General features: G+C 35.4%; 4 protein-coding genes across 7 annotated transcripts; 2 read left to right on the forward strand and 2 right to left on the reverse strand.

Annotated features, from left to right (window-relative positions):
• The first annotated feature begins 300 nt into the window (after positions 1–300).
• On the forward strand, positions 301–5,227 carry LOC109012512 (CAX-interacting protein 4-like). 2 transcript variants are annotated; one of them, XM_018994213.2, is made up of 3 exons: positions 301–464; positions 1,953–2,048; positions 3,898–5,227. In XM_018994213.2, the coding sequence occupies exon 3, from the start codon at positions 3,957–3,959 to the stop codon at positions 4,827–4,829; it is 873 nt and encodes a 290-aa protein (XP_018849758.1). In that variant the 5' UTR covers positions 301–464; positions 1,953–2,048; positions 3,898–3,956; the 3' UTR covers positions 4,830–5,227. The 2 variants fall into 2 exon arrangements, with proteins under 2 accessions (XP_018849758.1, XP_035542514.1); XM_035686621.1 differs by having other exon boundaries at positions 302–464; positions 3,932–5,227.
• Positions 5,228–5,531: 304 nt separating this feature from the next.
• LOC109012511 (fruit protein pKIWI502-like) lies at positions 5,532–9,298 on the reverse strand. Its single transcript, XM_018994212.2, has 5 exons — positions 8,424–9,298; positions 7,717–7,816; positions 7,512–7,607; positions 7,344–7,424; positions 5,532–6,056 (listed from the first exon to the last, which is right to left on the reverse strand). Exons 1-5 carry the CDS (start codon positions 8,963–8,965, stop codon positions 5,994–5,996), a joined length of 882 nt encoding a protein of 293 aa, XP_018849757.1. The 5' UTR covers positions 8,966–9,298; the 3' UTR covers positions 5,532–5,993.
• A 112-nt stretch (positions 9,299–9,410) lies between these two features.
• LOC109012510 (ATP synthase subunit beta, mitochondrial) lies at positions 9,411–13,714 on the reverse strand. Its single transcript, XM_018994211.2, has 9 exons — positions 13,096–13,714; positions 12,166–12,241; positions 11,970–12,058; positions 11,738–11,855; positions 11,549–11,652; positions 11,248–11,406; positions 10,910–11,134; positions 10,505–10,816; positions 9,411–9,856 (listed from the first exon to the last, which is right to left on the reverse strand). Exons 1-9 carry the CDS (start codon positions 13,576–13,578, stop codon positions 9,743–9,745), a joined length of 1,680 nt encoding a protein of 559 aa, XP_018849756.2. The 5' UTR covers positions 13,579–13,714; the 3' UTR covers positions 9,411–9,742.
• A 4,861-nt stretch (positions 13,715–18,575) lies between these two features.
• On the forward strand, positions 18,576–21,697 carry LOC109012509 (histone chaperone ASF1B-like). 3 transcript variants are annotated; one of them, XR_001999462.2, is made up of 4 exons: positions 18,589–18,876; positions 19,147–19,262; positions 19,367–19,792; positions 21,590–21,697. XR_001999462.2 is itself a non-coding variant. In XM_035686295.1 (4 exons), exons 1-3 carry the CDS (start codon positions 18,768–18,770, stop codon positions 19,718–19,720), a joined length of 579 nt encoding a protein of 192 aa, XP_035542188.1. In that variant the 5' UTR covers positions 18,589–18,767; the 3' UTR covers positions 19,721–19,744; positions 19,785–19,925. The 3 variants fall into 3 exon arrangements, 2 of the variants coding, with proteins under 2 accessions (XP_018849754.1, XP_035542188.1); XM_035686295.1 differs by lacking the exon at positions 21,590–21,697 and having other exon boundaries at positions 19,367–19,744; positions 19,785–19,925; XM_018994209.2 differs by lacking the exon at positions 21,590–21,697 and having other exon boundaries at positions 18,576–18,876; positions 19,367–19,925.
• The last annotated feature ends 54 nt before the right edge of the window (positions 21,698–21,751 follow it).

Consider the following 21,751-nt stretch of genomic DNA (forward strand, 5'->3'; position numbering starts at 1 on the left):
AATTTCACCGATCATTTACTGCAAAAGAACTTGAAAAATAATAAGCTTGCAGTTTAAATTACTCTAATTTAAATTCAAAATCCATTTTAATTCATCTTAATTAATTTTATTTTATTATTATAATTTTTTTAAAATTTTATATAAAATATAATAAATAACTCAATTTTTACACTCCTATTCACAAAATATTTTAACTCCCCTTACCCAAATCACTATATTGCTTCGCTCATCTACCATGAATGAGGTGAAAGTGGGATGCAGACGCGTATATATAGCATAAGTACGTATATATGTGTGTGTGTATATATATATACACGCAACCATCGGACCTCCTAGAGAGAGAGAGAATTTATGCAGGGAAGTGAAGGGTAAGACCCTGAGGAAGTCAAGCCCTAGCACAAGCACGAACTCGGCTCCATCACCTCTCTCCGATCTGCGCCTCCTTCGCTTACTCTTGGATTTAGGTACGAGATTTTCGATCCTTGGTTTTGCGTTTTATCGATCTGCTGAGTTTGCCTAGGGCTTTGTCTGGTTTTATGTACTTCATTGATTTTTCCGAAGGTTCATGATCTGGAAGGTCCAAGTATTTTTTTGTGTGAGGGGTTTTTGTTGAACTCAATCTTTGGCTTCAAAATTTGTAATTTTTATTTGTAGTTTATAGTTTAGTTGTTAAATTTCTTATTTTCTTCTTGACATTATTGGTTTGCGTAGATTTGTATTTTTCTACTTTTTTTTTTAATTTCTTTCAGGGATTTTAGCTGATTGGAAAAACATTATTCAAAATATAAATTTGTTATATCTTGTTTCCCCAATTTGTTTTTTTGTTGAGAAAGATAAGTTGAAGCAAACAAGAAAAAAATGATAAACTATCTTTCTTTCCCTGTATGTTCGGTTGCTGAGAAAGATACGTTGAAGGAAACGAGAAAAAAATGATAAAATGTTTTTCTTTTTCTATTGTCGGGACTCGAGGAAACAGAAGATGTTAACTTCTGCCCTTGCAAAAGATCTGTTTGCTTGGTTAGGTTTCATTGGGTTTTTGTCCGTTTATGGAAGTGAACGCTGCACATGATTGAGCTGGCTATTTTACTTGTAAATTTTCTTAGTATCAGAAAAGGGTATGAATTGTTTTTTTTTTTCCCCATTATGAGCAAATGATATAAGTTTTTTTTTTTTTTATATGTAATCAAGAAGTTTTATTCATAAGAATAGGCAAAGCCGAAGTACTTGGGGAGTATAGATGAGAAGTATGTAACTAGAGTTCACAACCAACAGTAAAAGGTCATGGACATTTAGTGCATGTTTGAGATTGTGGTGAGAAATATAGCTTATTGCTTTAGGACTTATAGCTTATAACTTAAGTAATAAGTTCTACTATTAAAAAATTATTTATTGTTTGATAATTATATGTTTAAAGTACTTTTAAACATGTTACGTTTGTTTGGAAACAATTTAAAAAAGTGTTTTCTGATGTAGAAATTACGATTATTTGAATTTTTAAAAATTATGATCACATCCTTAAAAGTTTTAAAGTTGTAATTATTTGAAAATTGTATGGGTATTTTCGTCCATTAACAGTCTTTTTAAAATTCGAATTACGTTCCGCATTATCCGGAAAAGCACGTTTGAGGAAAAGCATCAAAATGATGTTTTTTTCCTCAAACGTACTTTTTAGCTTATTTAAGATTAAACGTGCTTTAATATGTAATACCCAAATAACCTAATTTTTTCATTAAAGAGTTTTTAAGACTATTTAAGCACTTTTTAAGACTCCTACCGCAACCTCAAACAGGCCCTTAGTCCGTTACAAACAATGGCCCCCCCACCCATAAGAAAAAAATGATATAAAGTAAATGATATAAGGGCCTGTTTGAGATTTAGGAGTATACGATTTATGATTATGATTGTGAGAGTGTTTTCTGACTATATTTTTCTTTATTATCTTCTTTCTACAGGCTTTAGTTATCTTGCACAGTGTAAGCCTTGCAGTTTGGACTTCAAAGTTCGGATTGCATATTTGATAATAAGAGAGTTCTGTTTCTACACATAAGGTAAGAAAGTCGGATCAAGTTTGTTTGCTTTTGGTGTTCTTTGGTGGACAAAGATGTTCTTTCTTTGTTTAACATTTTATTTTGTTATATGCACATAAATTTTGCATATCAAATAATATATGTTGTGCTCTTCGCTTGTAAAAAAACTCTTGTGCGCTGATTTCCTAAAAAATTATGGGGAATGAAGTAGCCTGTTATTGGAAATACAAAATTGGAAGTTGCACCCAAGAATTATGTGGGATAGCTTGTCCATGTTATTCAATTTTTATGTGGTTATAAAGTCTATTTAAAGAATGGAGAAATGAAATGCTTGTGATGACAGGATGCAAGAGGGCTAGAGGTATTTCGTTTGGTTCCCAAAGAATTTCCTATGTGAAAGAAATAGTTTTTGAAAGAACAAAAACAAAACAAGAAATAGTTTTTGAAAGAAGGAAAACAAAACGATGATCAGGGAATTCTAACAGTTTTTTTTTTTTAATTTGGGGGGGTGGGGGGCTGATTTGGGTTTATAAAACCTTTAGGAATACATTTCTTATATGTCAAGAAGTTTACCTGAGATAGATTCCGTAGGGCCTTATATATGATAAGCAAGGGAGTCCTGAGCCTTTTATAAATAGCCAAGAACATTATGAGTATAAATTGAAGTGTTTGTTTAGCTGAAATTGTTGATCTGCCATTTTTATCATCAAAGGAATTTGGCAAAAGCATAGACGCCCCCAAATTTCAATTATCAAGGTTGCCAATACCAGCTCATTCTAACTTTCTCGTTGGAGTATGTGATGTGTAACAATGCATTGTGTGAGTTGTTGAACTGTCTCTGGTGATATCTGATTTAGATCAATTCATTTAAATTAGTGTTATATGCTGAAGTTATATCATTGCATGTCGTCTTGTTCCTTCTTATCTGGGTGGATTGTGTGACATACTACTTGGAAGCATAATTTGTCAAGCTGATATAAAGAATGTTATACATTGTATTATTCATTACAGGCACTTGTCACAACCTGTTTAATAGATGTTAGTCATATAATTGCAAATTCCATATATTGCATACTCCTTGTGTACTTGGGCTATGCCTAATTACTTGATTTAATAAATTTATTTTTACCTGTAAAAAATATTATTGCAAATTCCATATTATTTCTTTTTGTATACTCCTTGTGTAATTGGGTTACTTGGTTTAATAAATTTCTTTTTACTTGTTTTTTTTTTTTTTATCAGTAATCGAGAAGTTTTATTTATAATAATAAGCAAAGCCCAAGTACACAGGGAGTATACATGAGAAGTACCTAGCTATAATTTACAACGGAAAGAAGAAAGTCATGGACATTAAGTCCATTACAAACAATAGCCCCCACCCAAGAAAACAATATTTTAAAGAAAAAAACTTTCAGCTCCTCCATTGTTCTCTCTTGGTTTTCTAAGCTTCTATCATTTTGCTCCCTCCAAATACAATTTCTTTTTACTTGTAAAAAATATATTTTTGTTTTGATTAATAAACAAAATTTTATTGATCATAAGAATAGTTGCATGGTTTAATATATTAGTTGTGAAATACTTTTGGGTGCAAAAAAATTTCTAGGGGTCACATCCTATCGGTGAAAAGCCGATGATTTACTCGGTCAGTGTGATGGGACACATTACACAAGTCTGGGGTTTAAGCAGATAAAAGACTTGTTGCATTTACACGTTCTCCAGGATTCCTCGTCATCAAAAAATATATTAGTTGTGTACCTAATTTGAAATAATTATAAAAGGATGTTTTATTATTCATTAAATGCTCTTTATTATTTTCTACAGCTATGATTTGATGATAGAAGAGCTAACATTGTTTTTTCTCTTCTGTGAGATGTACTTCTGGTCATCATCATACCAACATGCAGGTATTGAGCTGGTTTTTATATTTCAATGGATGCCAAGAGGTTCATCCAATTGGTCGAGGAGAAAAAGAAGAGAGCTTTGGAAAAGAAAGAGGCCCCTTTGAAATGGGAACAGAAGCTTGAAGCTGCTGCCAAGGCAAAGGCTGATGCTGAAGCCAAAGAGCGGAAGCTGAAGGCTGCAAAGCATAAAAGAAAATCTCTGTCCCATTCTGATAGTGACAGTGATGGTGACAGCAGTGATGGGGGAAGAAAATCAAATAAAAGAGCCCACAAGAAGCATGGAAAGCATGCCCACTCCGACTGGGGTGGTGACAATGAAAAGTGCAAGGAGAAAAAATCCAAGAAAAAGTCTAGGAGACGATCCTATAGCTCTAATGATAACAGCGATGATGAGTATGAGAGTGACTCTTATGAATATAGGAAGAGAAAGAAGCGAAACCACAGAAGGCACCGACATCACAATTCGACATCTGATTCTAGTGCTGATGGCTCTTCAAGTGATGATCATGATGATGATCCAATAAAGAGGAGAGGCCATGCTAAGCATCACAAACACCATAAGCTACCGGAATCTAGTGGTTCAGATTTTCCTAGTGAGACAGAAGATGGAACAATTCAAAGGAGAAGTCATCCAAAGCTCCACAATCGCCATCACCGGTTGGAGTGTAGTGCTTCAGATTCTTCAAGTGATGAGGAAAATGGTGCAGTTAGGAGGAAAATTCATGTGAAGCACCATAAACATCATAGACGATCGCATAGGGTGGGGTCAAAGTCATCTGATTCAGATGGCCACAGACACCATCAAAGGAGTGAATCTATAGGAAAGTCATCAGATGACAATCGTGAAGAAGCTAAACGATCAACGGACAAGATTTCTGGCTATCACCACCACAAGCATTGACACCATCACTCATTATGATGACAGAAACCGTTAGCTCAAAACAGAACATGATTGGAAGGGTACAGAGGATGCGGAGCAACATTGGGAACAAAATGCTGCTCACGATGGTGACAAGTTGGGTGAATTTTAGTGTATGGGTTTGATTAATATACTTAATTCTTATTCGCCTTATTTTGTGGTTCGAGCGGTTGAGTTCTTGAAACGTTAATGCGGACAAATTGGGTTTGATTTGTACTCGAAATAAGGCTCTTATTCGGACTTGGTTAGTATAACTGTAGTAATTCAAGATCCCTAACCTATTGTTAAACCAGTCTGTTGGTATTTGATCTTTGTATTTCTCTAGGATTCTCTTTTTGCTTGGTTTATAGAGTTGATACGGATACTTGATGTTAAGTTTAGCTTCCAAATTGGTTGAGCATGATCTCCTACGTCTTGACTGACCTCTCCTCCCCCCATTTTCTTCGTGGTGCAATCTGCTGCGCTTTGTCAAGTATTGTACGTTGGTTTGAACTGTGGGGCGAGGACGAGATGCTTGGTACTTGTTCTTCAGTGAATGGACTAGGTTTCTAAAATATGGTTTATGTGAACGTCGAAGCATGGTTCTCCAAATTAGGGAGTTCAGTTTTACTCTGAACATCTAAGTGTCGTTAAACGTGGACCTCTTGAGATTTTTTATAGAACTCCTTAAAATCCTTAAATAGATAATGGTAATATAACATGCTTAAATAGAGGTATAAACCCAAATACAAATCCATGGGATAACAAGCCTATCCCGTATTAGCTGATTCCTGCCTAACGAGATAAAGAGTTCTCTCTTATTCAATAAAGAGCAACCACTTTGGTCACTTGACACAATGGCTCAATTTCATTATTCGGGATAGCGTTACCTCCGATTTTTGTATGATACAGCGAAGTATTAGGCACAAAGTGGAATGGTATGAATCCAGCGAGTTCGTTCACTCCTTGTCAAAACTTTAGTATGAATCCTGCAACTTAGCTTGCTTGAGAGGCAGTTTTCATTCTGTATCGAATTTAGAAGGATGCTCAAAAACCCTAAAATTATTTTATTTTCTATGCCAAGCTGAGAATATCTTCAGCGATTGGAACAAATAAATCACTAACGGTTGCTCAACAATATTACAAGAACAGGCTCCATCTGGTTTGTCAAAAGTTTTTTAGTATCTTCTCACTTGACACCCCATCTGCTACAAGAATTGAGGTAATCTCCTGCAAAAAAATAGACATAAATTATCTTACCATCAAACAATTGAACTTTAATGACCATGACATGATGTTTGAATGTGGGGGGGACACGCCTTCTGCCATGAGGCTATCACGTATAAAAACGAGATTTATATAAACATTAAGATCAGATAACATGATGCTGTAATCTTTCTACAATTAAAAATGGTTTCATAATTTTCATGTGCCATTGTTCTTGCTATTTCACTAGGATGTCCAAAAGCATCGAAAATATTATGTTGTCTTTAATATGCCAATGCATTCTTCTTCTTTTTTATAAATAATATGCCGATACATTCATGCACCAATATCAATAAAAAGATGAGCATATCACTTCTTGCTAACAAAAGATGGACCAACAAGAACCAGTGAATAACACAGTACGGCCATGAGCAAAGAAAATAAGTTATACCATTAGTCACAAGGAAAAGACCCAGAACAGTGCAGATACAAACAGTAGAAACAACAAATTATGTAGCTAACACAAGATTGCTGGTATTCAAGACTTCTCCTGAGCTAATTGTTGAAATCAATCTAAAAAACACAACTAATTACTGAGTTTCTTGCAAAGATGATGGGAAACTGCATCCATATTTCAAAACCGAACCTTTTTTTAAAAGTAACAACATGAATACCAACAACAGGAACTCCACTTAGGGCTGGTTTGGATTCAGAGATGAGATGAGATGGGATGGTTTTAGATGAAAGATGAAAGTTTAAAAAAATATTGTTAGAATATTATTTTTTAATATTATTATTGTTTTATAATTTGAAAAGTTGAATTGTTTTATTATATTTTGTATGGGAATTTGGAAAAGTTATAATAATGAGATGAAATGAAATACTTTCTAAATCTAAACGGGGCTTACTGTCCCTCCGCAACCCCCCGCCCCCCCAAAAAAAAAAAAAAAAACCTCCCCACACACAAAGAAGAAAGAGGAGAAGGAGAGAGAGACCACAAAGACAGCAAGATTTCCAAAAAGCAGTAACAGGTACTTCATCTCAAAATAGATGACGTGATTTTGCAGTGACACGATTATGTGGAAAGCTAGAATTTATAGAGATCTTCCTAAATACCTTTTATCTTATCGAGGTGACACAACTTTTGACAAGAATCTTGTCTGGTAGTTGGAAAAAAAAAAATGAATTTAATATAGGAAACTGGAGAAGTATGACCTTCTAAAAAGTTTTCATACATTTATGATGGGCAATCTTCTATTTTGAGAAGCAAGAAGTAAAACATAAAATAATTAGACTAGAAAAGTGGCAAACCTCAGTCATCTGTTTCTGCCCACAGAGTACAGCACCAACAGACTGAGGGCTGTAAATTTGCTTTGCTCTACCGAAAGCAGCCTGCAAAAGCAATCATGTGTGGAAATGCTGATTTGATTCTAGGGACAAATAAGATCAAAAGCCCAATTGCTCACAGACACACTCTACCTGTACATAGCCACTTTCGCCTGTCCAACTTTCATCCGGTTGGGATAACACAGGCACAATCTTAACCCCAGAAGATTCCCAATCTCTAAATCTATCCTATAGAAGGAAGCAGCACAAATTTAAAATCAGCTTCCAAATGGTGGACTAGCTGTGCTGATTCTACAGAAAAGGTATGTAACACCGGAAAAAAAAACATTGGGCAAACCTGATAAGCCATTCGCTTAAGGTTTCTAGCCCCATAATAAAGCCTCACATCAGATCTCTTAGAAGCACCAAAACCTGACTCAATGAGAGACCGGATTGGACTGCAGATGAGAAAGTCAAGAGCATTAGTAACTGATGTGGAAATGCAGATGGAAGAATCACCACAAGCAATAACATGTGAGCAGAGAACAAGGAACAATAAAACTTTAAATTGCTAGCTGAACGATCCGTTGAGAAATGTTACATTGTGAACACATGGGTGCAGCAAACACTTGCCTTCACAGATTTTTAAACGAAGATTTATTTTTTATTTTTAGGCAGTAAGCCTAATTATCAGTTACGGACTGGAGTTAAGCAAAATACAACAAATTACAGTAAAATGGACAAGATAAGTTAAGAGAACGAAATACATTTGATCAAATTTTCCACTTTCATTCTGGCGAAAGCGAAAATATTCAAAAATCTCAAACTATCAACGCATTACACTATAGAAATGAGGCTAGACGATAAAGTATAAAGCGGAATCCCAAGCGAAAGGAAGACTACTTTGCTGAAAATAATAATAATGATAATGGTAAAAGGGCTTCTATTCTTCAAATGGAAAAGACTACAACTTCAATTTCATTTCGTAAACGGTCCTTTCGACCATTAAGTTCTTTCCAGGGACAGAACAGGACAATAAGCTTAAAAATCAATCAGAAATCTGACCTGATCCCCGATCCGGTGGCGAAAATAAGAACCGTAGGATAAGCATCGGGCGGATCAATCCGGTCGATCCCGAAGCCTCTCCCCATGACTTGGCTGAGCTCAACCACATCTCCTTTCCTCAAGCCACAAAGAAGCTCGGCGGTGGAGCCGGCGATGCTCTTCACCAGGAACTCGAAGGTGCCACTTGCAGCGGCAAAAGAGGGCGGGGACGCGATGGCAAGGAAGGAGGGCTTGTCGGAGACAGGAACTCGGAGCTGGAGGTACTGGCCGGCGCAGGTGTGGGAGGTGACTAGGTCGGGTGAGTCGGAGATGTCGATGGAGACGTGGAAAAGGGACTCGGCGGCGGGCTCGACTAGGGAGAGAGGCGCCGGGGTCCAAACGGTGGTGTCCTGACGTACAGCAGTAGCGATGGAGAAGCGGCGGTGGGGGTGGGGCCTCAATTTGGGGAGAGAGAGGCAGCGTAGGACAGACATGGGAGGGCAAAGGTGGGCATGGGGAAGAGGAGTTAGGGAGAGGGGGCTGGGAGAAAGAGTAACAGACATCGTTTTCCTTTGGTTTTTTTTTTAAAGAACTAGTCAAAAAAGTAGGGTAAGATGATACCTTGAGGTCTTCGTGACCGGGGAGGGAGGGTGGGAGGGACTGCCGGCGGTAAGTTACGTAGGTGGACTGTTATATAAATCCCGACCGGTGCTTATTTGGATGGATTGGTTGATCCAGGTAACCACACGTGTCTTCTTTCCGAGTGATCCGGGGAATCTAGAGGATAAAGTGGCTACAAAGATCAGAACAGCCCCCAAAAATGAGGTAAATATGGCTAAAAGTCGGTATCATTGCTAATACTACTAGCGTAGCAATGCCATGTAAAGAGGGCATGCATCACTTCAAGGATTACAATCATCCACTCTGACTCTGTCGATTTGCCAATTAAACAGTGTCATGCTACAACTACTTTTGAGGCCAAAGTTTGGAGGGCACGAGCAACATTTCAGCGTTAGCGAGTCCTTAAGCACAAGGCAAGAAAAGATATAATCAACAGATTTCAATGTTTCCAACACACAAAAGGTAAAAATATACATGTCAGCTTTCTTTTCCCCGTTATTTTAAACACCCAAGAAAAAAGGGGCAGACTGTCGGCTCCATTTCTCTTTCACACTCTACAATAATATGATTAAAAACAGAAATGGAAAAATCCTGATACATTCGATCTCAAAAAATGAACAATCCCATTGCCTGGCACTGCCAGCACCTCCTAAATTATTGGATTTCGCAATTATCAAGACAAGGCAACAAGGAGACTTGAGGGAAGGGAAGAGATTTGTCTAAGATGCAGATTCCTTGGCAATCTTCTCTGCCTTAGCAATGACTTCATCAATACCTCCAACCATGTAAAACGACTGTTCTGAAAGGTCGTCATATTTTCCATCCAATACTCCCTGCCAACCAAAACAGAACATCAATGAGCAAAACTCCCATACTTTCATAAAAGCCAAACACCAAAATTCCTATGCCAACACAACATTGTCCATGCACATATGTATGTGTCCGCCGGTATTTGCCAGTGGAAGCCTAATGCCTTGTGTATGTTTGCACAATCATTTTAGCAAAACAAAAAACACACAAACGAACCCATAATACTTCAACCGGAGCAAATACAATCACCACAGCCATACTAACCAAATGACATGGCCATGTAATATAGTGTGAAATGTGCCTCAGAACCACAAGTAGGACGGTTATTTTTTTCAATATATGAGCTTCTTCAGAAAAGAAAAAGGAAAAAAAAAAAAAAGCCTTCTTCAATATATAAACAAGACCTATAAGACCAGTTTAGGACAAACTAGTTCACTTATTTAAAATCCCTCAATACATTCAGATCCTATAAGCTCAATGGGCACAAATATCCAAAGAAAGATATAGATATTTTCCGACAAATGCTCTAGGCACAGCACAGTCATGATAAATTTGCCCAAACTTAATGATCAAATATGCAAGGTGTCATTGGAGCTCTAAGATTACTTTATCAAGAACAGAATTCCAAGCTTATTCGCCATCAATTTAACCAAGAAAGACAAAGTAGGTACCTGGAAGCTAGTAATACTCTCTTTTAATTCCACATACTTGCCAGGAGCACCAGTGAACACTTCCGCAACATGGAAAGGCTGGCTCAAAAACCTCTGAATTTTACGTGCACGAGCAACGGTCAGCTTGTCATCTTCACTGAGCTCATCCATTCCCAAAATAGCAATAATATCTTGCAGATTTTTGTAGTTCTGGAGAACCTTTTGTACCCCACGAGCAGTATTGTAGTGTTCCTCCCCTAAAATGTGAGGGGAAAGCATTCGAGATGTAGAATCTAAAGGATCAACGGCAGGATAGATACCAAGCTCAGAAATCTGTTTAAATTAAAGCAACAGAGATATAAGTAGATGATAACATGGCAATAATTATTCAAAAAACCACTAGTACATCATGAAACATAGAGAAACCTGTCGAGACAACACAGTTGTCGCATCCAAGTGAGCAAAGGTTGTGGCAGGAGCAGGATCTGTCAAGTCATCAGCAGGCACATAAATAGCTTGCACAGAGGTAATGGAACCTTTCTTGGTAGTTGTAATACGCTCTTGAAGGCCTCCAAGATCCGTTGCCAGAGTTGGCTGGTAACCAACAGCAGATGGAATACGTCCAAGCAAAGCAGAAACTTCAGAGTTAGCCTGCAGGATGCCCCAGAAAGAACAGAGAGGATGGCGCAACATTTAGGAAGATGAATCAAAAGATACAAGGAAATCTTCAGGGACAGAAAAGGCTCCTTGCCAAGTATGCTTACTTGGGTAAAGCGGAAAATGTTGTCAATAAAGAGCAGCACATCCTGACCCTCGGCATCACGGAAGTGTTCAGCCACAGTCAGACCAGTGAGACCAACACGAGCACGAGCACCAGGGGGCTCATTCATTTGACCATATACAAGAGCACATTTGCTTTCAGCCTGCAAGAAGGAAACAATGCAATTAAATTCCAACTAGGTGTTTTTACATCCTTTGTGTTTATTACTAAATCTTCATTTACTAAGACAATCAATATACCAATAAAAAATAAAATCCAAAAAATGTGAACTGCATTCTACTAACCTGCTTTTCACCCAGCTTAATGACACCACTCTCCATCATTTCCCTGTACAAGTCATTACCCTCTCGAGTGCGTTCTCCAACTCCCGCAAACACAGAGAAACCACCTGAAAAATAAATTAATTAATAAATAAATTCAGCTAAAAAATTGATAGCAAACAGTGCCTGCAGCACGTATTTGAGTAAACCAACCATGAGCTTTTGCAACATTGTTGATAAGTTCCATGATAAGCACAGTTTTTCCTACACCAGCACCACCAAACAGACCAATCTTACCGCCCCTTTGGTATGGTGCAAGAAGATCAACAACCTGTAGACAAAAACATAACAAACAAATTTTGTAACAGCTATCACCCCACACTTGATCCAACTCAAGATTACATGAGAATCCAGGTTCTACAGTAGAAGGGTCGGGCAAAAGTACCTTAATTCCCGTAACAAGGATTTCTTGTTCAGTTGCCTGCTCAACAAATGATGGAGCTTCTCTATGGATTGGCAAATAGTGATCGGTTTCTGTTGGCATATCACCAGTAAAATCGTCAGGAAACTTACATCATGTGAATAATGACCAAAACCGGTGATCCATTTACAACTAGACAGTCAAGGTTTATATTTCTTACTGATTTCACCCCTCTCGTCAATGGGCTCCCCAATAACATTCATGATACGGCCAAGAGTAGCTCTACCAACAGGCACCTAAAGGAAACACAAAAAGTAACTCAGCAAAAAGAAATAAAAAGTTATCAATGACAACACACTTGAGCGCAAAAAAAAACAAACATGCTGATAAACGGAGAACAGATTGCCAAAATCGAAGAAAAAATAAAGAGAAGTCTTCTACAATAAATTATAAAACTCAGAAATATGAACTGCAAAATATTGAGAAAATGCAACATCCTAGGACTGAGCTTTGGTAGAATTCAGCGGCTGACCCTAATTATAGAAACAGAATATTGATTCGTAACACACTAGCAACGTGTCAAATTGAGTAAGTAAAAAACATGTCCACTTTTCACATCAATCAGCATCATGATTACCATTTCAAACATTCATGCATCTTCTTAACCCCTCGACCCATGTTTGAACAAAACTAAGGCATCTTCTTGATCCCTATCAAAACAATGACTCGAACACTATAGAGGAGATCTCCCATTATGACAACGAAAAACACTCTCCCTGGTTGAGCAGAGAAAACAGATGAGAAAAACCATAAAAAGTTACTACATTGATTTCTGTTACGGGAAAAGGGTGCAACCAATTTGGACAAAAACAGAGCTCGTTTATGACTCGTTGACCAGAGGGTTTCAATTTGGAAAGTCTCAAACAATTGAAAAGATACTTTTTTATAAGTGAAACAATCGAAAAGATAATATTTTACCTTCCCACATTTTCTCAGCACACAATGAGAAACAACACCCAGATCTATAAATCACAAGAGCAACCAAAGCTCTGTTATTCCCACATTATAAACATAAAAATCCCCATCTTTTATAATCAAATCTCGTCAATCAAAAACAATCAGCTAAAGAAACCAAAGAGATAAAGCTCACAGTAATAGGAGAACCGGTATTGAGCACTCGCTGCCCTCGGACCAATCCTTCGGTACCGTCCATAGCGATAGTACGAACCATGTTCTCCCCCAAGTGCTGCGCCACTTCCAGCACCAACCGGATCGAGTTGTCGAGAACCTCCAGCGCTGTTAGGATCGGCGGCAGCCCCTCCTGGAACCTCACGTCCACAACAGCACCGATCACCTGGCACACCTGCCCGATCGCACCGGCTCCGGTGAACTCGTCGGTGATCTTCCCTCCCTTACCGGCGTCCTTCGGTGGAGCCGGTGGGGAAGGCGGAGCGGCCGCAGCAGCCGAGGTCGAGTATTCCGCCACGCGCGAGAGGAGATAGCCGTACGGAGACGCGCGGCTTGGGGGTGCTGAGGACGCAAGTCTAGGGCTAGGGCTCGAGAGGGCCGATTTGGAAGACGATCGCCGAGTGGACGATCGGAGCAGAGAGGATAAAATTCTTCGGGAAGCCATGGCGTAGGAGCTTCAGTCAGGGATAGAAAGAAAGGCTAGGGTTCGTGAACTTTTGGGAGGTTCTATAAACTACAGCTACAGTAGCCCAATGGGAATATTGTCGGTTTTCTTTTTCCGATATATGTAAAGTTTTGTTACTCTTATTTTTATATATTACATATTATATTTATTTTTTTATTTTTTATCTTTTTTAAAAAAAATAGTTTTATTCTTCTTAAATTAATTAATTTATTCTACTCATCATTTATACACCACATATTTAATAAAAGAAACAAAAATTAAAAAATTATATATAATGTGTGCCGTAAAGATTATGAATATAATTTTTCATATATGTAAGTCTAGTTACTAATATATAAAACTTACGAAAAATGATATTATGCCTCCTAAGTTTATTTTTTCAATTTGATCGTTTATGTATTTTATTTTATTTTTTTATTTTTTTATTTAATGATTAATAGAGTAACTATTATAAGTGCCTAAATGCTACTTATCATTCCTATAACACCAATATGTTATTTATCATTTTTGTCTTTCTACTTATCATACATGCACCTACACTAACATATGTAAATATGTATGTTTAAATATAAAAATAAAAATAATAAAGTACATATTACTGTATGATATATGAATGATAAATAGCATTTCTCAATATTCTATTTAAATCATCAAAAGTTTTTTGATCAATTGTGAAAGATTGATAGCTATAAATGGTCAAAACTCAAAAGCTTCATGAAGAACAATTTTTCCCAATAAGCACATTTTATAAATAAAAAATTTATTCATTATCCTTCTATAAACCTTTCACAAAGATGGGCAACGGCAATATTATAAGATTTAAGGATGACAATATTTGATATGAGTGAACCCAACACGATATAAATTTAGTGATTTTGACTTTAATATAAATAGATTTGGGTTAAAACAGACTAACCCGTTAAGACATGATAATAAATTAGTCAATAATGGGTTAACCCGTTTAGCTTGAAATCAACCTGCAATAACACATTTAAGTTTTATTTCAAAATTATAACTTTATTATTGTTTAGTTGTAATATTAACATTTCTCAATTAACCCTTCTACACATCATTCTTACACTACACAACACACTTGATTTTTTTCATTCCTACTAAAAGAATTCGTTTACTCATTATCTATACAACACATATTTCCTAAGAAAAAAAAAGGTAAAAAATCAAATGTTGTATAGGGATAATGACTAGATTTTTTCTTTCTCAATATGCTAATGTTTTTATTATTAGAATTGTAATTTTCGACATATATTCATATTTGTTATTGTTGAGTTTGTAGTATTGGTTTTATTATACATTAAAAGTTGAAAAATGTTAATATTTTTTGTTAATAGTAGTCTTATTATTTTTTTAGATATTGTGGCTACTAATAAATATAGAGTTTAACTTTTATGTGAGATTATCAAGCCAAATGGATTGTGTGGGACCATTAAGTCTATTTATATAAAACGGGTTGAAATCGACCGTAACTCGTTTATAGAGCTATACAAAAATAGACCGCACCAGCCGTCACCAACGCAAATCAATCGCTAGAGTCCGAAACCGACCAATTATATATATATTTATTATACGTATAGAAAACGACATCATTTAACTTAAAATGAGTTAAACAACATCGTTTTAATTCTAATGTTAAAAAAAAATTATATGAAATGATGTCGTTTGGACTTAGGGTTTAATAACCCCGCCTCCTACCCTCCATTTTCTTCTTCTTCTTCTTTCTCTAAAATCTCTCTCCTCTCTCACACGCACTCCTACAGTGCCACACACCTCCACTCACCTCCTCCTTCATAACGTCATCGATGGGAAACTGCATAACCGACCAAAACCACGCTGGCATCGAGACTGTTGATTTGCTCCCCCCTAAATGACCGATTCGGCCGATTCTAAACATCTGAGAAATACATCGGTCCAACATCAATTTTGGACCAAAATTGCATTGACGATGTCGATTTTCACCCCTGCCCATTTATAATTAATATTAAACATATCAAAATGGATCGTGTCGTATCACCTATTATTTAAATGGGTTATGTTAGGATTTGAATAGTTTATCCACTTAGCTTAACGAGTTGTGTTCGAATTGACTTATGTGGTTGAATGTTCTCAACTTGACACTGCACAAACAAAAAATGTAAACACAAATCGCCACCCTTAGAAATCCCTCCCTCTTAGTAAAGTAGCCCTTGCTCACAATCAGAATTAAGGGTGAGCACCAACATAGTCAGAGTTGGATTCCCTTGAATCAAATTTCGACTTCAACTTGTATAGGTTCCGATCCGATTCTGACTCCAACTTGTTGAATCGGAGTAAGATTTGGGCTTTTTTTATCTTCATGTTCAGCCAATTTTTAAAAAAGAATTTTTTGTGGACTTTTAAATTTTAGTTTTTCCAAAAATGAAAAACTAAAACTAAATTATTCATTGTTGATTTACTTCTATACTAATATCTAACTTATTTTTATACTATACTTATACTACATTGTCTAATTATATGTTATCGTACTATAATATTACATATTATTTCTAATATCTAATTACATGTTACTATACTATAGTATTATGTGCTATTAACTTATTATATTTGACTTATTTTTATACTATTGTCTAATTTATTTATATACTAAACTTATGTTATAGGGTCTAATTACATATTATTATGCTATAATATTACATGTTATTATATTATACTAGTGTTTAACTTATTTATGCACTAGACTTATTTCTAGTGTCTAATTACATGTTATTATACTTTAGTAAATTAGTATTATTTGTTATTAACTTATTATACTATATTTATTAGTTAATTATATACTAGTATCTAATTTATTTATATACAATACTTATATTATAGTGTCTAATTGCATGTTATTATACATTAATATTATATGTTATTATACTAATGTTTAACTTATTTAAAACTTAATTATATACAAGAATTTATATTGTCTAAGTATATATTATTACACTTTAGTAAATTAGTATTATGTGTTACTGATTTATTATACTAGGCATATTTCAATATTAGTGTTTAACTTATTTCTATACTTGATTATATATAGTAGTAATACTATAATATTTACATATATATACACACACACTAGATTATTATTAGTTTATTTATATTATAGTATACGTATATTATTTTATACTAATTAACTCATATTAGTATATTATTAAGAATTTAACTATCTAATTTCTAATTATATAGATATATAAATATACTAGTATATATAATATTGAAGTCGGATTTGGAAGGTAAAGTCGAATTCGAAGCAAATCAGAGTAAGAGTCTGCCTAGTGATACTGCCGACTCCAACTTTATTTTGTCAGAATTAATGTAGAATCAAATACAAAATTAAATTTTCAAATTTTTGGTTAACCCTAAATCAAATGTTCAAAGCCCACATGCCCACTAATAATCTCCAACGTGGCAAATGTCAATAAATGAAGCTATTAGGGCTCATTCAGATGTTGAGATGAGATGATAATTTTATAAATAGTAATAAGATAGTTTGTAAATAGTAATAAGATAGTTTAAATTGAGTATTTTTTGAATTTTGAGAAAAGATAAAAAAAATTGAATAAAAAATATTATAAAGTTGAAATATTGTTATAATATAGTTATAATATTATTTTTGTTTTGGGATTTAAAAATTTTGAATTGGTTCTTTTTTTGTTTAAAAAATTAGAAAAGTTGTAATTATTAGTTTGAAAAAATTATAATAATCAATTTGAAAATATTTATATTTAAATTATATTTGAAAAGAAAATTAGATAAAAATTTTGAATGAAATCTATTTTTACTATTAGGATGCCATTCCTTTCTCCCAGATTCATCCTCAAAGTTCAAAAAAAAAAAAAAAAAAATTCATCCAATCCTCTGTTGCCCTTCCTTCATTCTTTTTCCTTCATTTGTTTTTTCTCTCAATATTTCCTCAATTTTCTTTATCATTTGGAGGCTGACGCTTTGTTTTGATTATGAGATAAAATGAGATAATCTACAAATAATTATAAAATAATTTGTGAATAATAGTGAAATAATTTGAATTAAGATATTTTACAGAGTTTTAAAAAATAAGAAAGAAAAAGTTGAATAAAAATATTATAAAGTCAAAATATTGTTAGAATATAATTTTTGTTTTTTAATTTGAAAAAGTTGAATTGTTTTTTGTATTTTATTTGGAAGTTTGAGAAATTTGTAATTATTAGATAATAATTAGATGAAAAAGTTGAAAAAATATGAAATTAAAAAGTTTTTGTGTTGGTGTTTGGATATTGAGATGAAATAAGATGATATGAGATGAGATGAGATGTGAGGTTCTTTCTATCCAAACTAGGCTTTAGAGTTGTTCGGATGTTGAGATAAGATGATAATTTTTGTGAATAATGGTGAAATAGTTTTTGAATAGTATTAAAATAGTTTGAGTTAAGATGTTTTATGATATTTTGAAAAAAGAAATAGAAAAAAAAATGAATAAAAATATTATAAAGTTGAAATATTGTTAAAATATTATTTTTGTTTCATGATTTGAAAAAGTAGAATTATTTTTTGTGTTTTGTTTAAAAATTGAAAAAAATTGTAACGATGAAGTAATGATTAGATGAAAAAATTAAAAATTAAAAATTAAAAACATGTTTGTAATTTAGGTATGGTTTGGATAGTGAGATGATTTTAGATTAAAGTTAAATAAAATATTATTAAAATAATTTTTTAACATTATTATTATTTTAGAATTTAAAAAAATTAAATTATTTATAAGATGAAATACTTGTATTATTCAAATGAACTTTAAAATATTTTAGTCGAGGATAAAAAATTTAAATAATAATTATAAAGAAAATGGTTAAAAGCTCCCGCCAAAACGTAAATTTCCTTTCCCTCCACATTCACTACCGGCTACAGCCGGTAATCCCGGGCTGCCCAATCGAAGTCGAAACAAAGCTACCACAGAGCCGCATATAAACCCAACGCCGCCCAACTTAATATATCCTCCTCCTCCTCGCCAACGTCGTCTGCCTATTTCTCTGTCGCAGGTTCTCCGTCCGAAGCTGCTGCAGTCTCTTCATCTCCTCGATGTGGGTCATCCAATACAGTCTTAGAATTGATTCTAATCCGAAAGCAGCAGAGTCGACCGGTTCCAATTCGAGACGATGAGCGCTGTCAACCTCACCAACGTCGCCGTTTTGGACAACCCCGCTGCGTTCCTCAATCCCTTTCAGTTCGAGATCTCCTACGAGTGCTTGGCCCCACTTAAAGACGGTATTATTTACGGAACCTTCATTTCCGATCGAGTCGTATGTTGTGATTCTTGCTCTTGAGCTTCGTCTAGGGTTTCTGAAATTAAGTACTTTATATCGCCTTTCTGGTGTTGAATCATAGAGACAGAAACCTGTTTTGGTATTTGAAAAGTGCATGAAGTTCTAACTTGTTCTTTGTGTGTTGTGAGGCATCTACAAAGTTGACTTTTTTTTCCCCTTTCGAGTTCAGTTTTTCCCCATTTCCATGTTGTAACTCAAGATAACTTTGCAGATTTGGAATGGAAACTCACATACGTGGGGTCTGCCGAGGACGAGACTTATGACCAACTTCTCGAAAGCGTGCTTGTTGGGCCCGTCAACGTTGGCAACTATCGATTTGTCCTTCAGGTTAGTTTTTATTGCTGCATTTTGCCCAGAACTCACATATAAGTGCCAATTTGCTTGTATGAGAATAATATTCAACTGTTTCTTTCTCGAATCCTGGCTGGCAGGCAGACCCTCCAGACCCATCAAAAATCCGTGAAGAAGATATCATTGGGGTCACGGTACTGCTCTTGACATGTTCTTATCTGGGACAAGAATTCGTTCGAGTTGGATACTATGTGAACAATGATTACGATGATGAACAGCTACGGGAGGAACCTCCCACTAAGGTGTTGATTGATAGGGTTCAAAGAAATATTTTGGCTGACAAACCCAGGGTCACAAAGTTCCCAATCAATTTCCATCCTGAGAACAACGAGCAAGGTGAAAAACCCCCTCCTTTGCCTGCGCATGCTATTGTAACCAATGAGAATGGAGAGGTGCCGCCCTCTTCACCTGATCAACCGCCCGGGGAGCAGTAGTTGTACATCGAAGTTGCTGCTGGAAATTTTCGTACATCCCCGCTTCCAATTTTGACGAACTGATCATTTTGGGTGAGCTTGATCTTCCAAATATTGAAGATCTCCATGCATCCTTGATATAATGTTGCAAACTGATGTGTTGTGAAGTGCCAGTTGGAATGTGTTGTACCATTTTTTGTATGCTAGTGTTGTTACAATCTACGAATCTTCCTCTCTTCACAGCTGGCACATTGATTTCCTTGCCGAGAGCCTGTGAAGCTCGGGATTAGTCGGGACTAAGTTCTGGATGCCAGGTGCCAATAAAAAAGAAGTTCGCACAGTGAGGATAAAATAGATCTTTGAATGATTTGTTTCAAAATACTCACGCAGCTTCTTGCTATAGGTTTGGGTATGTCCATGTTTCCAAGTCATTCAGCTGCACCATTTGGAAACCTTGTGTCAAACACTGAAAGCCTTTTCTCCCGAGAACTAGATATCAACAATTTGCTTACCTTTTATTGGCATTGGTTTCATACTGTAGGTTCCATTTGTTTTCTTGGTTTGCTGTTAAAATCCAATATATGGTTCTGCATGTTTTCTTGGTTTAGTGTGAAAATCCAATATGTGGTCATGCATAATAAAACTTTTGCCAATTTTATGAACACGACGCACAACTTTCGTTGCCTGAAGAATGAAATAAGAGACATTATTTGAAAGAATCGTACATGATCACTTCTTCATTTGCTTCCTCACACAAAGGTTCATATGGTAGCATACTGTACAGCTTTCCTCATACGCCGCATGCCAAGATTGTAGTAACTCCTAAAATTGCACCCTCTGAAAAGGTAACTATAATTGTGGTAGCTCTGATGCGCTTCCCACAGATATTCATAAGACATTTTGGAAATAGAAGTATCACTTCAAAAGACAAGTCAGTCTGTAAAGCTGTTTTTTGTGTGAAGAGAGTATTTATCTTTGAAGCTAATGTGATGGAGATGGCAATCTTGCACCAACATGCTTGCTTTATGACGGACTATGAAGAATGGAGATGATGCATGTAAAAGGCAATGCTTTATCTGGGTCATCAAACTCTTGAGACAAAATTCGGACCAAAACCGGTGCACCTATATTTATGTTAATCTTCTATGCGCATAAAAGTTATAAAACACCTGCATCTTGGTCTAAAAGTGTACGGGCATAGTTGCATATATCTGAAAGTCTTCGATTCATCTCAAGACCATTCATAATGGACTTCGGAAGCGAGTAAAAAGCATTAGGCAGGCCTACTCAATTTTAATCCAGAATTTACGAGCCCTTTGGGATTATGAAATCGTGTCAAGACAGACGTGCAGACCCAATTCTATACTCTAGCATGCTTAATTTTGGCTTTGGCAGGTTTAAGACGGTTCCATCGTAGGCAGGCATGAATTATTAGATGTATTCTGTTATGTAGTGACATCTATTCATTTATTTGTTATAATCAATCTCATCTGGTTATGTACATAATATAGCACATCTTAATTGTTTTATTTTTTATTTTTTTATATACAGGAGATGGAGGATTCGAACATGATTCTCCCATTTAGAAACTAGGCTTTATGCTTTTTGGCCTTGTTTGATTTTAAATTATTTATCTCCTAGTAAAGAGAAATACTCTAGTCACAATGATTATACAAAAAATAATCTCACAAACTGATGTGATTTGTCAGATTGTAAAATTATTTTTATTATAAAACAGATCGGACCACAAGAAATCACGTCAGTTTGTAAAATTATTTTGTGTAATTCCTTTATGACTGCAGCACTCCTCCACCCCTCCCTAATAAAATCACGTTACTATAGCCTTTTATAGCTGTGAAAAGGTTACTAATTAATTCGCTTGATCCACAGGTACGCAAGGATCATGGCCATTTGTATTTGTATGCCCTCACGGAGAAAGCTAGCTGTTAACTCTGCTATCCCATTAATTTTCTTTCTTCCCCCCCCCCTTTTTTATTGGAAACCCCAATATGTAGCAATCTGGAGATCTTGTTATTCAATATGCTCATATAG

Source organism: Juglans regia, chromosome 16, assembly GCF_001411555.2.
Source record: "Juglans regia cultivar Chandler chromosome 16, Walnut 2.0, whole genome shotgun sequence".
Lineage (NCBI taxonomy): Eukaryota > Viridiplantae > Streptophyta > Magnoliopsida > Fagales > Juglandaceae > Juglans > Juglans regia.